Genomic DNA, 15,480 nt, shown 5'->3' on the forward strand with positions numbered 1-15,480 from the left:
ATACGGATATGTCTGTCGGATAAAATTATATACAGCTCCTCAAATCCACCTCCTCAATCTCATATCTTAACGTGATATTTATTAACTATTCTGTTAGTAAAAAATATTAAACTTTAAGTGATATATTACGTAGAAAAAGTAATACTGAAGAATATATAATAACTGAAATATCATTTTATAATCAAATTTTCGAATTTAAATATGTTTTCACAGTTAAAAATGTGGGGTCTATTTAGTATATTATTATCATATCTATTACAAGTGATCTGATACTATATAACTGATTCCCACTAACGAAATCATTTTTTATGATATATCACATACATATGTATTAATTACTCAATATTATTCTACTCTATATTATTATTATTTTTTATATTTTTATATTATATTATTATATTTTTATTATATTATAATTAAATTATATTATTATAGGTATTATTTATAATACATAAATTATATTTACTTTTTTTAAGGTCATTGATTTCAAGCCGTAATTTTTCAATCACCAGTTCATTTTTAATTTTCTGCAACATTTGCTTTTCTTTAGCTTGTAATTGCTCAGCATCATGTTTCTCCTGAGCTCTCCTATCTTCATTTTGGAAGTATTTTTTTTGTTCGTTAATTAACTCTAGCTTCCCTAAAGAGTACTTTTTTACACTTTCCCCTAGCGTAGGTTTTATATTTTTTTTTAATGAAATAGGGGTTAACAACTCAGTACTTTTTGGTTGTGATAGTAGTTCAGGATTCCACTTGGTCCACAAAGGTTGAACTGGTAAATCTTCCACAGGTACTGCAACACTTTGCATATTCATTTCATCGTCCGATCCCTAGTTAAAACGTTCAAAAATAAATAAATAATAACATTGTAAAACAGCTACATTCTCTAAAGGTTGTTCTAAATTAGATGTAAATTATTTTTATTGGTTTACTTATCAAATACTATAACATAAACTAACCATATGCAATTGTATATAATCCATGTTGCTACTCATGTCCAACTCCATTTCACCACCTAAATCTTTGACTACTACAACATTATCCTCACCATCATCAATGTTTCTTATCATTTCAGGATTAATTAATGGTTTCCCTTAAATAAACACCAATTTTATTAGAATATAATTAGTGTACAGAAAACTAGATAATATAACATATTATATAGAATATAGATATTGTAACAAAAAACATATAGAGGTTACCTGGTTTATCTCCGTCAAAAGGATTGTGTAACCCTACAGCTGACACCCCTAAAACTCCAAGCATCATATTATGCGTAGCTGAGGGCTCGACAGAACAACTTGTACTTGCTCCACCTCCTGTTTGGAAGATATTTTTCTTTCTTTCCGACTCAATTTCACTGGTTAAGTATGAAACTTGTATACTCTGAATATCTGATTCTTGATGGTTACTTGTTGAAGGTAGTACATTTTGTGTATTTGTAACTGTATTGGAAGACGAAGAATTACCTGAAAAATCATATATAGATTAGATAGGCATAGAGTATTATCAGTTTTATTATAACAGTAAATATCTTAAATTTGTATACCTTTCTGAAAAGCGATCATGTTTTGTGTACCATACTTTTTGGAGATAGGCGTAATATTCAATGTTGTACTTTTTTCATCTAATAAAAAATACACAACTGGAAATATTATGTGATACTTATGAAATAGTATGTGATAGTTTAAATTAATTATATGATACATATACATACCCTGTTTGTTTAAAGTTGATTTATTTTCAGTGAAAGTATCATCATTTTCAGAATCTAAAAATAAATTGTTTCAATATAAATGTCAGGGTTGTAACAGAGCTCTTATAATATTACTATTACCATAATTAAGTATACTTTTTTTGGAACAATCTTCATGTAATACATAATTTTTGTCAATATCACTATCATCAAACAATGCTAAAAAATAATTAAATGTATAAATTAATATAATATTATATAGTATTAATTAAAATAGTCTTACATTTTTCTGAGCTTTCGTCAGTATCACTTGTCAAGTTATTATTTGTGATGTCTACTACTTTCAGTGAATTATCTTTTTTTACTTTCTTGAAGTCTATGAAAATAAATAAATAGGTATATTGAAGAAATTACACAGCATAATATTATGTCATTAGTTTTAAAATTATAAAAAGGAATGTGATGAAGCACCCAAATTATATTTCATTAAATATAGTACTGTATAATATATTTAGATATTTTAGATTTTTTTGTTCACTATAATGGTGACTAATTGAACATTAAGCTAAATATTAATTTTTTTTTAACTGAAAATAATGATTAATTTTGAGCAAAAGTAGATTATTAACTTTAATCTCCATTATGTGTATACTGTATAGGTATACCAAAAAGTTTGTTTACTTAGTTGTTTAGATGAATTATTGTTCGATGAACTATCAACTTTTCTTTTCTTTTCACTTAAATGGTTATTTGTCTTTGTGTTCTTTACTTCTCCATCTGACAAATCAGAAGTATACATAGCTAGTTTCAGTTTTTTTGCAGCTTCGGCTAATGAACCTTAAATGTTAAATCATACAACAATTAGAATTATATAGGCAATATTTACAATTTTTTTGAGTTTAAAAAGATGAATTAAACAAATAGAATATAAATTTGATTTGTAAGTTTGAAGACCAATGTAAATTTATTATATTAAAAAAATAAAATGAGTTTAAACATTCAAAATTAAGAACAATAAATGAAAAGATATAAATATTTTATAAAAACACTGATTTAATAAAATAAAACAAAATTGCTACAACCCTACTAAAAATGGATATATTATAATCTATTTAGATACATAAAAAGGTTAAATTAAATTACACACTTAGAGGAAATGAATTGTTATGGTAGTTACAATGTACATATTATATAGTTTATTGTTCATATTATAGGACGCCTACAGAATACTTACTAATATTATTAGCCATTACTCGACAGCTGAAATATGAAAAATCAAATTCATTCGGCTTTGCTCTGTTATTTCTTAATTTATCAGCAGTTGAGCCATTGTTTGGCCAAGCACATTTCGATTTGTCTTTATTTAACCAATGTGTTGGAACTGGTTCCACAGAATTGTCGGCGTCAAAATTAACTATTGACCACATGTTTTATGCTGTGAAGCGGTAAGTAGCAGTTTATAATTAAAATTGTTAGTGCAATAACAATTTTTGTAGTGTAATAAAGTGTAAATAACAATATAAAATATAATAATAGGTATTTAAGTAGGTATTAAAACATTTGAGGGTAAGAAATCAAAATAAAAGTCTCTCCTTTAGGTCTTCCCAGAAAAAATTAGTAGGTAGGTACCTATCCATTTAAAAATGTTATGTAAAGCATTAGAGGTATATTAAAATAGGTAATAAAGATTTTCTTGGATAAGATATATACATATTATTAGAGACTAAACTATTGATATAGGAATAAAATTAAAATAAATAACAAATTTTTTTATTTTTTAAATTATAAGTAAAATAAATTATTAAAATGAATAATTGGATAAGCTATCATGCAATTTAAATCATGAGCTTTTAAAATCATGTATTTGGTTATTACATCATCAATATTCCAAACACTAAAGGCCTTGTCAAACAGAGCGCGTTATTCACGTCGCGTTATTATCGTCGCGTTATTAACGCTACCGCTGACGTTACATACGTCAGACAGAAACCAAAGCGTCGCGTTAAAATAGGTAGGTTGATAGTAGTTGATATTATAATTTATAGCAGTGTTGTTAGTACGTTTGCAAGGTATAGACGTATAGTTATAGACGGTATAGTTTACATTCAAATATGTTCAGTAGTTCAGACGAAGAAGAACTTTTACTTTTATATGCAATAGCTGGAAGTCAACAAAAGAGGAAGCGAATTTGGGTTCATGAAATAAATAAAAAAAGAGAAAATTATGGCGAATATCACCGTTTAAGTCGTGAACTGGAGTCACATGAAGACCGTTTTTATTTGTACTTCCGGATGTCCCAGGATAGTTTTGAAGAATTATACCAACTGATTTTACCAAGGATTGAAAAAATAACTACAAACTGGAGGAAACCAATATCCGCAAGAGAAAGACTTGCAATTTGTCTCAGGTATGCAATTAAAAATACATAAAAAATAAAAAAAAATAAACAAATTACATTTTTAATTAACCAAATTATTGTTTATTATAATTTAAATTAATAGCTATAAATTATAAGTGTTGGTAGTTGTATTCATCATAAGTATACCCTTTAGAACAGTTTTCTGATGATGACATTACGTTTTTAAATGCATTTGATTTTGGTTGAAGAAAATCACAGTCGGTTGAATAATTGCTGATTGAAGAACTTGAAGGACAGCGTTCATCTAGTTCTTTTAATTCCATGTCACCGAATAATTTAGCAAGTTCTAGTTTAATCTGTATTTGATTTCTCTCTGAAAACTTTTTGAAGGTTCCTGCATAACTGAGAAATAAGTGGTCGACACTATCATGTGTAGGTTTCTTTTTATTCTCCAGATAACTAATGACTTTGTTTACACCAACATGCTGATCGTTAGGTTCTTTACTATTTGTTTTGATTTTCTTCGGTGCTGGTAATGTAGAATCAGTACGCGAGTGTAATTCTGGATCATCCGGTTCTTCGACATCTAAAAATGATGTTGATGCCTGTGGAGAAGTTATCTGTGAAGGAGATGTTAATTCTTGTGTCTGTATCTCTAATGGAATGTCAGTTGCAATATTGGATGTCGTTTGTCTTGGAGCTAAAGTTTTGTCTAAAAATTGTAACTGACTTGCCCACGGCCAATTTTGATACTTTTTAGAGGCTTGTCCTGTTGTACCTTTTATGTCTTTTTTGTATCGTAAATAATTGTCTCTTAGGCTTTTCCATTTTTTTTTTATAATTTCGTCTGGTAATAAAACAATATAATTTTTAATTATTAAAAATAAATATAAAAAAAAATATTAAAAATATAAATATAAATATAAAAAATAAAATAAAATATAAATATTTTTTTTTTATTTTTTTTTTTTTAAGATTCTGAATGTAGTGATGAATATATTGATTTTACGATAATGAATAGTAAAAATTTGAAAATTTGAAAATTCACGCGTAAAATAATGATTTAATATAAAACGGTGTTAGATATAAAGTAATTTTTTTAGGTATTTGGCCTCAGGTGACTCCTATCAGACTATAGGATTTTCATTTCGTGTCGGACGTACAACTGTAGGCATAATAGTGAAGGAAGTCTGTACAGAAATTTGGAATGTCTTACAACCCACATATATGCCTAAACCTACGGAAGAAACTTGGAGAAACTCCGAGATCGGTTACAAAGAAGTATGGAATTTTCCAAATTGTGTAGGCAGCATCGACGGCAAACACATATCTATAAAGTGTCCTCCTAATAGTGGATCAGATTTCTTTTGCTACAAACAGTTTTTTTCTATTGTACTCCTCGCAATTGTGGATCCATTTTATAAATTTATCATGGTAGATATTGGCAGTTACGGGCGCCACAGTGATAGTGGTATATTTGAAAATTCATTATTTTACAATGAATACATAAAAGGGAAATCTCTGTTACCTCCTAAGGCACTACCTGGTACGACTGAATTAGTTCCACATGTATTAATAGGCGATGAGGGTTTTGGATTGCAAACTTATCTCTTGCGCCCTTTTCCGAGATCGGCAGTCCTTCATGATGAAAGAAAACGAACATTTAATAAAAGGCTATGTAGAGCAAGACGTGTAGTAGAAAATTTGTTTGGTATACTAACACAAAAATGGAGAATTTTTTTAAGACCTATTGAAAGTGACGTACAAACGACCGTACATGTAGTGAAAGCCACATGTTGCTTGCACAATTTTATTAAAATGAAACAAAGTACAACTGTTGTCAACGACATTGAAACCCCACATGACATTCACGGGCTTACTTCAGCAAGACCAACAAATCGCAGATCATCAACTGCTGCATTCGAAGTTCGAGAAAAATTTGTAAATTACTTTAACCAATAAAATGCACATTGTAATAACTATTGTAATAGCTTTATAATAAAATAATTATTATAATTAATACAATTCAATTAATAATTATTATATTGGTAAATAAAACACATTTCATACTCATACATATTATTTTATATTTAACATAATATAATATATAAATTATATATAACATTTTTTACATACCATTCTCATTCAATTCGTTTCCAATATTTTTCCAAGTCTCATCCTTCAAACCAACATTCTTATAATTTTTGCTACTAGTATCATACAGAAACGTATATTTTCTCACCAATTCTATGAGTTGTTCTGTCATATTCATCGACAACGACGGAACGACAGCTATTGCAACAATGAATTGAAATAGTGTATTGGGATACTCTCAGATATTTTATTCTTCAACTTCAAAAATAAAATAAAAGGACGAACACGTCGCACAGACCACTGTCACGATACTACTCGACTCGCCTCTGTAACGCAGTGGTATATATAAGTATACTATTGTTCTAGGATATTCGCGAACTACCGGTACACAGCCGATACGCGCCATTACATGGACACGGGCCTGCCGCATACCTATAGTCACGAACATTCTAGACCACTCTCGTACCCAAATACCTAACAAGTGGTTGTGTTTTATTATATAGTATATAATATTTTATATTTATTTTATAATAGAACTATCAGGGGCCTTGATTGGGATGTTTTGTTGTGTCTGCGGTATGTACTCCTCGCCAAAAATAACGCTGTATCGCGCGTGATTTTGTAATTTTGTACAACGTCGCGTTCTACCGTCGCGTTCTACCGCCGCGTTAATCACGCTGACGAGCCATGTTTGACGGTCGATATGATTTGTAATTGAATACAACGCGGCGGTCTATAACGCGACGTTAAGGCCGGGCGCACATTGAGACGCAGGCGACGCAGCGCAGTGTAGGGCGACGCAGGGTAGGAAAAACTGCGCTACCTAAGTGAGCGCATATTACTATGCAGTTCTGACGTTTCACCGCCTAATATCAGTCACGAGCATGAGCGTGAGCGATAGTATGATGGCCGAAAATTTAATAAATTTAAGTTCTGAATCAGATTCCGATGACGAATTTGATGAACTTATTTTGTTATATTCGTTAACTAAACAAAAAAAAATGTGGAAAAGTAATTTTATGAAAAAAAGACAAAGTCACGGTGAATTCAATTTGTCGTCGGAATTTTCTGACAAACAATTTTTGAACTACTTTCGCCTGAACCGAAAACAATTTAATGAAGTTCTTCATTTAATACGAGATACTATTTATTCATTTGGGTGTAATGCTCAAAAGCCGATTGATCCTGAAGAAAAACTGGCAGTCTTTTTAAGGTAAGTTTTTTATAATTTATTTGAAGTTTTAACAATAAAATAATAATAATTAATAGTTACATTATTACTATACAATAAGGCCTAAGCATTGCAATTTTGTAAATTTTATTTTAACAACAAAGTAAAGAACCCCAAACAAAAACACGATCCTTTAGTTAATTATTTTATGTTATATTAATATGGTAAATCATATTTATTAATAGAAGTAAATTAAAAAAATTATTCTGTACCTATAAGTCAATACCTACTTAATATTATAATATTAGATAACTAGAAATAATAACTTGATGTAATAAAATTAAAAAAAAATTATTCTTTAGTCTTGTAAGTATTTATATAATGAACAATATTATCTTGGTTCTCAACATCTTCAGAAACTGAACTGTCGCGAGAAGTACCTGCACATGAACTTTCTCCGTATGACCACGTAGAAAAAGACTGAGGTTGACTGTAGATATTTTGTTGTATCTGTTGTGAATGAAGTTCTTGAAAAGCATTATTTTGTTGATAATTCAAAATATCAGACTCTACTTGAGAAACAACTTCAAATAATTTATTTTTGATAGTAAGTTGAGACGCTGGTGGCATTTTATAAGTCGTTTGGTAAGCCGCGTACACACTTGTAACATTTTTGCGTATCGTAACGCCGCAACATAAATCTGTAGTGTTATGTGTTACGTGTTACGTGTTACGATATCATTATTTGTGTGAAGGTGTTGCGATGTTGCGATGTTGCTGTGTTGCGTAGTGTTCCATGTTTATTTATTTATTTACTGAGCATACTGCTTGGAGTAAATTTAGTTTACCGTGGTTCTTTGCAATGGTAGTACGTTTTTTGACAATTTGTATTTTGACTTTTTTTTTAACAATGTCTAATTTGCAAATAAGTGCTGCAGCATATATATATATTCATTACGCATTAAAAAAAAAAAGGAAACAAAGAAGATGGTGGCAGACGCAACTTTTTAAAAGCAGAGATGAACATAGTGGAAACGTGTTATTGGCTGATTTAAAATTTCAAGCTATAAGTGGACAATACAAGAATTTTACTCGAATGTCACCAACTGATTTTGAATACTTGATTAATTTAATTGGACCGAAAATCGCCAAACAGGATACATTCATGCGAAAATCAATTACCGTTCAAGAGAGACTGTCTATAACTTTACGCTTTTTGGCAACAGGCGATCACTATAGTAGTTTACAATACCTTTTTAGAGTATCCAAACAAGCAATCAGTCAAATAATTCCAGAAGTCTGTAGAGCTCTAATTGAAGCACTGAAATACAATATACAGGTAATATTAATTAATTTGTATTTATTTGCATCTTATTTTATAATATTGATGTTTTATAACGTCAAAGTAAACTAAAAATGTAAACATTATATAGAATTGATTGATTTTTTGGATTAGGTACTAAATTGTTTCTATTGAAATTTAAAAATAAATAGTTAGAAAATCAAAAATTTAAACTGTGTAGAAATAGCTCAGAATACTCTTCAAATAATAACTTAGTACCTAGCATTGTGTACACAATTATCATATAGTATACCTAAAAAAATGTGATTTTTAACAACTGTTTTTAAATGATTGATTTTTTAGATACCATCCACAGAAGACGGTTGGTTTGATATTGAACGACAGTTTGAAGAAAATTGGAACTTCCCTCATTGCTTAGGCTCATTAGATGGCAAACACATTGTTATTCAAGCACCCATTAATAGCGGCAGTGAATTTTTCAATTATAAAAATTCATTTAGCATTGTGCTTTTTGCTTTAGTCGACGCAAGTTATAATTTTTTGTTCGTCAATATAGGGTGTCAGGGAAGAATTTCCGATGGCGGTGTTTTTAAAAACTCTACTTTGTACAAAAAACTCGAAAATAAACAGCTGCGATTTCCTAAACCAGAACCTTTACCTTATAGACAAAAAGAAATTAGTTTTTTTTTTATTGGGGATGATGCGTTTGCTTTAAACGAAAACCTGATGAAAGTATTTTCGGGAGTTTATCCAAAAGGTTCTCTCCAAAGAATATTTAACTATAGGCTATCGAGAGCAAGAAGGGTTGTAGAGAACGCATTTGGAATCAGCTCATCGATTTTTCGTGTACTTCGAAAACCGATTCTTTTGGAGCCAGAAAATACTCAAGTTATTGTGAAAACAGTTGCACATCTTCATAATTTTTTAAGAAGGAATACAACTTCTTCAAATATTTACTCACCACATGGAAGTATGGACTATTATGTAAACGGCGAGTTGGTATATGGTTCTTGGAGAAATGATGACTATGAAAATAGAACCTCATTACTGGATTTAAGAAACGTTGCTCGTCAATCGCCTTTAGTAGCGAAAGAAATTCGTGAAGAATTAGCTGATTATTTCCTAAATGAAGGACAAGTTTCCTGGCAAAATGACTACAATTAATTTTGATCATTTTATCGGTTTATACATATTATAATTACTAGGTAAAACAGTTTCATTATTTTTTTTTATAACTTCTATTTTGATATATTGTATATTTATTGTACATATAAGTATTATTATTTGGGTGTATGTACTGTTTATTCAAAATAAACTTATAAAAATGTATGTATTATTATACCTGTATGAATGTATCATTAAAATGTGAAAAATTATATAATTATGAAATAATATTAACTTATTTAAAAGTGCGTTACTCAAAGTATAAAAAAACAAATTTAATGTAATATTGAAAAGTTTAAAATGTCTTCGTCGTCAACTTGAGGTGAATGAACTTGTAAAGATTCTGGAGGAGTTGGTGTTGGAGTGGAGTAGTTGGATGACAAATTAGAAACCTGAGACATGTTTGATGTTGTTGAGCGTGAAGGATAATCATAAGTATACGGCAAAGGCTGTTCGTACATTCCATTATCTGCATTCAGAAAGATACCCATGAAAGCATGTTGAATTGCACTTTGTGTTCAAGCAGAGTATTTTTTTAATTTGTTTGCCACAAAATTGCCAAAATTTTGTTGTTCGTCAGAATTTGCAGCAGAAGCTGCAGCAGTTAAAAGTCCAAAAGCTTTATCTAAGCGATGATCTTCTGGATTTTTTCTTTTTTTTGAGGACGGTGGAGTCGGTGTTGAAAGACTCGGTGGAGGAAGTGATGAGCTTGTAGAAGGCGTATTTACATCGATTTCTGTCACTGGGATATTATGTATGTCTGTTTCTTCTTCAATCTGTATCTGTTCAAAATTTAAAATATCGTAATTAAGTATTAATATTATTATAGTAATTATTTTATATTCCGAGCCACAATGTTGTGTGTGTGTGTGTCTGTGACCTGTGTACGCTAGAACTTGTCGAGATAATACTTCGATTTTAAACTTCAGTAGCTTTTCCGGTTTGAAAGTGAATATAGTTTGTGCATTGGGGATGTCATTTTTTGAAATTTCCAATACTTTTCAAAAGCACCGGGAAAAACAAAAAAAAAATTGACAAAAAACGAGAATTTTTACGCAAAATCAAATTTTGAAAAAATTTATTTTAGATATGGGTGTAAATCTAAAACTAAATACCGTAGAAACATGATATTTTCACTGAATGTTGAATGTTTTCTATACGTGATAAAATTTTCAAAAATTTTCAAATCTTTTTAAGTTAATTATGGACATTTAAAATTTTCAATCTTTTTTAGTTTTTTTTTTATAAATGACGACAATAGAATTTTATTCGTTTGGTAAATAAGCTTCAAAATTTGATACAAGACTTCTTTTTAATAAGCATTTAATAACCTAACCTTGAATGAATCTAATTTGAGTAATTTGGAATTTATTTTATAGGTAACTACATTTTTTTTNTTACTCAGAAAAAAATAGTAGTGTGTAGGTAGTTAGTTCATCCCCCTCCCCATACGAAAAAGCTGAGCACGCCACTGCTCACGAGTCTCAGGCCGGGCGCACATTGAGACGCAGGCGACGCAGCGCAGTGTAGGGCGACGCAGGGTAGGAAAAACTGCGCTACCTAAGTGAGCGCATATTACTATGCAGTTCTGACGTTTCACCGCCTAATATCAGTCACGAGCATGAGCGTGAGCGATAGTATGATGGCCGAAAATTTAATAAATTTAAGTTCTGAATCAGATTCCGATGACGAATTTGATGAACTTATTTTGTTATATTCGTTAACTAAACAAAAAAAAATGTGGAAAAGTAATTTTATGAAAAAAAGACAAAGTCACGGTGAATTCAATTTGTCGTCGGAATTTTCTGACAAACAATTTTTGAACTACTTTCGCCTGAACCGAAAACAATTTAATGAAGTTCTTCATTTAATACGAGATACTATTTATTCATTTGGGTGTAATGCTCAAAAGCCGATTGATCCTGAAGAAAAACTGGCAGTCTTTTTAAGGTAAGTTTTTTATAATTTATTTGAAGTTTTAACAATAAAATAATAATAATTAATAGTTACATTATTACTATACAATAAGGCCTAAGCATTGCAATTTTGTAAATTTTATTTTAACAACAAAGTAAAGAACCCCAAACAAAAACACGATCCTTTAGTTAATTATTTTATGTTATATTAATATGGTAAATCATATTTATTAATAGAAGTAAATTAAAAAAATTATTCTGTACCTATAAGTCAATACCTACTTAATATTATAATATTAGATAACTAGAAATAATAACTTGATGTAATAAAATTAAAAAAAAATTATTCTTTAGTCTTGTAAGTATTTATATAATGAACAATATTATCTTGGTTCTCAACATCTTCAGAAACTGAACTGTCGCGAGAAGTACCTGCACATGAACTTTCTCCGTATGACCACGTAGAAAAAGACTGAGGTTGACTGTAGATATTTTGTTGTATCTGTTGTGAATGAAGTTCTTGAAAAGCATTATTTTGTTGATAATTCAAAATATCAGACTCTACTTGAGAAACAACTTCAAATAATTTATTTTTGATAGTAAGTTGAGACGCTGGTGGCATTTTATAAGTCGTTTGGTACATGGACATAAAGAAATGGTAAAGCGGATCATTTGGAGTTTTGAGGTCTACCAATTTTTGGCGTTCAATTGATCTTTCTTTGGCTCGTTGTTCGCGATTCGCTATAGACTGTTGAATCATGGTGCCTATATCATTTTTTTTCATTTTTTTCTGTGGTTCTTTGAAAGTAAATTTCCTACCAGCTGACGAAGGAGTATCTTTTAATTTTTCAACAGAATCTTCTCGTTCCTTGTTGCTGTGCACTTCATTATCTTCTTCCAGTTCATAATTATTCTCCAAGATTGACGTCTGTGGTGTCTCTAAAATTTGACTAACTTCAGTGTCTGCATTGTCGGATTGTTCATCATCACTGTCAACTATATTGGCACTTCGCTTTCTGTTCTCCATGTATGGCAACAAAAACTCCATTTGTTTCTGGAATTTCCACCGTCTAACTGTCTCAGCTCCAGCTCCACTTTTAAACATTTTTTTTTGCCTTCGTAGAGCATCTCTGTGGCAGTTCCTCAGTTTGGTCCACATGGTTTTCACTGTTTCACCTGTAAAAACAATAAAATACAAGGTAGCGTTTAAACTTCCGAGTTTTGTTTGAACTTGCATTTTCTTTACACGATATAATTTTAAAAATATTTAGCAACTTTTTAAACTATTTATAGTCATTTGAAATATTCGATTTTCTTACTTTTAGATTCTGAGCGGAGCGACTGACCGACCGTTTTCACTCAGAATCGTTATTTTTATACAATGATTATAATATATCATTGGATTCAAATTTAACACTTGATAATGTATTATTGTACTTGTATTTAACATAGTTAACCAAAATTGTTTAACTGCAAATTTCACATCTCTTTGATTAATAGTAGTAAAATGTAAAAATAATTTTATTAAAAAAACTGTCTTCCCTGTTGGTTACAGGTATTTAGCTTCAGGAGATAGTTACAAAAGTATAGCATATAGTTATAGAATGGGGGATCGAACTGTCTCAAAGATAATAAATGAAGTGGCCACTGCTATATGGAACAACATGCAACCAATATATTTACCCGAACCCACAATGGAAATGTGGAAATTGATCGCGAATGATTTTGAAAAGATATGGCAGTTTCCACACTGCATTGGCGCTCTAGATGGGAAACACATTGTGATTAAAAAACCACCCAAAAGCGGAACTACATTTTATAATTATAAACAAACATTTTCCGTAGTTTTAATGGCAATAGTTGACGCTCACTACAAATTTATTAGTATTGATATAGGTTCTATGGGAAGATTCAGTGATGCAAATATATTTTCGAGTGGTGCGTTAGCAAAAAAACTTAATAAACAAACTTTAAGACTTCCAACACCAGCAGCTTTAACCGATTATGACCAAATATTACCCTATACTTTTGTAGCAGATGAAGCGTTTCCACTAAGTGAAAATATTATGCGACCTTATCCAAATAGAAGTGTAACAAACAATTTTCAAAATAAAGTTTTTAATTATAGACTTTCCCGAGCACGGCAAACTGTTGAATGCACTTTTGGAATCTTGGCATCACGATTCCGAGTGTTTAGAAGACCTTTTGAAACTAAAATTGAAAGTGTTGATAATGTTGTAAAATCAGCTTGTGTATTACACAATTTCTTAAGAAATGAAACAATAATTTTAAATAATATGCAAGGCGATAGTAGTGAAAATGAAATGCCGGAAAATCAATTACTGCCATTAACCAACAACAACACTAGAAGTGGATCAAATGCTTTTTGTGTAAGACAAAAGTACACAGATTATTTTAACACAGTGGGAAGCGTACCGTGGCAATCGGATAGTGTTTCTAGAGGAAAATACTAACTACTTTTATTTGTAAAAATGTTTATATAATATACACTTTATAAAAACTATTTTATTTATTTGTCATTTTTTTTTTATTATTATAATGTTCTACTAGGTATGAATCAATTTTCCACAATATTATAAACTTTACATTTCTATGAAAAATAAATACGTAAATCTTTACTTGTAATTATTACTGTTTATTAAGTTCATTATTATTACCTAATAAATAATAATTTGGTATTCACAAATCAGTTTTAAAATAAATTAAAATCATCATTCACAATCAAAAAAAAAGAAATGTAGTATAGTTATACAGAAATTTGTGACAAATATTGTTGATGTATAATATGATGTATATAGGACATAAGTATGTATAATACTATAATGTATAACCATGCGACGAATGTGAATTTCCTATTTTAAATTGTGTGCGCCTGCTAATCACATTATAATTAAACCAAGATAATGTTTAAAATACCAAATGTTATTATCAAATGTTTAAAATTAGATAAAATCAAATCACATAAGTGAGTTTTTGTAAAATATCTTATCTGTACTTATACAGATATAATATATAAGTTTGTCGATATTTATAGATTTCAATAGTACACCGAACACTTTTCATCGTCAAGACAAATATTCATATTTCATATCTATAATACAATTTATACGTCGAACATTATAGCATGTAAATGCATAAAAAAAATAGCTACGAGATTTCATAAAAATCTTGATATATGAAATTTGTTAAATATTGACTGATTAATATATATCAGTAAATTTGTTTGATTTTAGTGATATGATATTAGTAATGAAAAAATATTAATTATAATAGTAATATAAATATTATTTTAGGTAATCTAAATCAATTGAATACTAGGTAGGTACTTACCATTACTTAATTTAAGTTCACTGGCAATCTTTTCCCATATTTCGTTTTTCAACTTGCCCTTCATATAGTCGGCATGACTAGTGTCAAATAAGACACTGTAATGTCTGACGGCTTCAATTAAAGTTTCTTCCATCGTAATTTTTAAAAAATGATGACTTAATTAACAAGTTTAATTAGTTAAATAAATATCGTAATAGCCAAAGCTCGTGGCACGTGTGCAGTAATATGTGTCGCGAACACTACGTGACGCAGGCTAACATAGGCACAGCACTGCTCTGCCCTGCCCTGCCTCCCAATATGCGCTAATAAGTTCTAACTAATAGATTACAGAAAACTACGCTGCACTGCCATACGCTGCGCTGCGTCACCTGCGTCTCAATGTGCGCCCGGCCTCAAACACAAATAACCGTAGAAGTTTCGATAAAG

General features: G+C 30.0%; 4 protein-coding genes across 4 annotated transcripts; 1 reads left to right on the forward strand and 3 right to left on the reverse strand.

The window, feature by feature from the left end:
* Positions 1–405: 405 nt before the first annotated feature.
* On the reverse strand, positions 406–1,587 carry LOC111026467. The gene is made up of 3 exons (XM_022304559.1): positions 1,203–1,587; positions 960–1,093; positions 406–830 (listed from the first exon to the last, which is right to left on the reverse strand). The coding sequence occupies exons 1-3, from the start codon at positions 1,267–1,269 to the stop codon at positions 417–419; spliced, it is 615 nt and encodes a 204-aa protein (XP_022160251.1). The 5' UTR covers positions 1,270–1,587; the 3' UTR covers positions 406–416.
* Positions 1,588–4,175: 2,588 nt separating this feature from the next.
* Positions 4,176–6,351, reverse strand: LOC111026468 (transcription factor Adf-1-like). Its single transcript, XM_022304560.1, has 2 exons — positions 6,192–6,351; positions 4,176–4,902 (listed from the first exon to the last, which is right to left on the reverse strand). The coding sequence occupies exons 1-2, from the start codon at positions 6,325–6,327 to the stop codon at positions 4,205–4,207; spliced, it is 834 nt and encodes a 277-aa protein (XP_022160252.1). The 5' UTR covers positions 6,328–6,351; the 3' UTR covers positions 4,176–4,204.
* A 1,752-nt stretch (positions 6,352–8,103) lies between these two features.
* Positions 8,104–8,751, forward strand: LOC111026471. Its single transcript, XM_022304562.1, has one exon. It carries the CDS (start codon positions 8,117–8,119, stop codon positions 8,732–8,734), a length of 618 nt encoding a protein of 205 aa, XP_022160254.1. The 5' UTR covers positions 8,104–8,116; the 3' UTR covers positions 8,735–8,751.
* Positions 8,752–12,021: 3,270 nt separating this feature from the next.
* Positions 12,022–15,436, reverse strand: LOC111026466. The gene is made up of 2 exons (XM_022304558.1): positions 15,026–15,436; positions 12,022–12,958 (listed from the first exon to the last, which is right to left on the reverse strand). Exons 1-2 carry the CDS (start codon positions 15,185–15,187, stop codon positions 12,047–12,049), a joined length of 1,074 nt encoding a protein of 357 aa, XP_022160250.1. The 5' UTR covers positions 15,188–15,436; the 3' UTR covers positions 12,022–12,046.
* Positions 15,437–15,480: the final 44 nt, after the last annotated feature.

This window comes from Myzus persicae, unplaced genomic scaffold, assembly GCF_001856785.1.
Source record: "Myzus persicae strain clone G006 unplaced genomic scaffold, MPER_G0061.0, whole genome shotgun sequence".
NCBI classification, from domain to species: domain Eukaryota; kingdom Metazoa; phylum Arthropoda; class Insecta; order Hemiptera; family Aphididae; genus Myzus; species Myzus persicae.

Excerpts from the sequence above, each read along its gene's own strand:
- LOC111026467 (XM_022304559.1), bottom strand. The coding sequence starts at position 1,269 with ATGATGCTTGGAGTTTTAGGGGTGTCAGCTGTAGGGTTACACAATCCT. Across the intron at positions 1,094-1,202 it reads TTTTGACGGAGATAAACCAG|GGAAACCATTAATTAATCCT; the intron begins GTAACCTCTATA and ends TGTTTATTTAAG. Across the intron at positions 831-959 it reads ATTATATACAATTGCATATG|GGATCGGACGATGAAATGAA; the intron begins GTTAGTTTATGT and ends CGTTTTAACTAG.
- LOC111026468 (XM_022304560.1), bottom strand. The coding sequence starts at position 6,327 with ATGAATATGACAGAACAACTCATAGAATTGGTGAGAAAATATACGTTT. Across the intron at positions 4,903-6,191 it reads AAACGAATTGAATGAGAATG|ACGAAATTATAAAAAAAAAA; the intron begins GTATGTAAAAAA and ends TTTTATTACCAG.
- LOC111026471 (XM_022304562.1), top strand. The coding sequence starts at position 8,117 with ATGTTTATTTATTTATTTACTGAGCATACTGCTTGGAGTAAATTTAGT.
- LOC111026466 (XM_022304558.1), bottom strand. The coding sequence starts at position 15,187 with ATGGAAGAAACTTTAATTGAAGCCGTCAGACATTACAGTGTCTTATTT. Across the intron at positions 12,959-15,025 it reads TACCTAGTATTCAATTGATT|TTATATCGTGTAAAGAAAAT; the intron begins TAGATTACCTAA and ends ATATTTTTAAAA.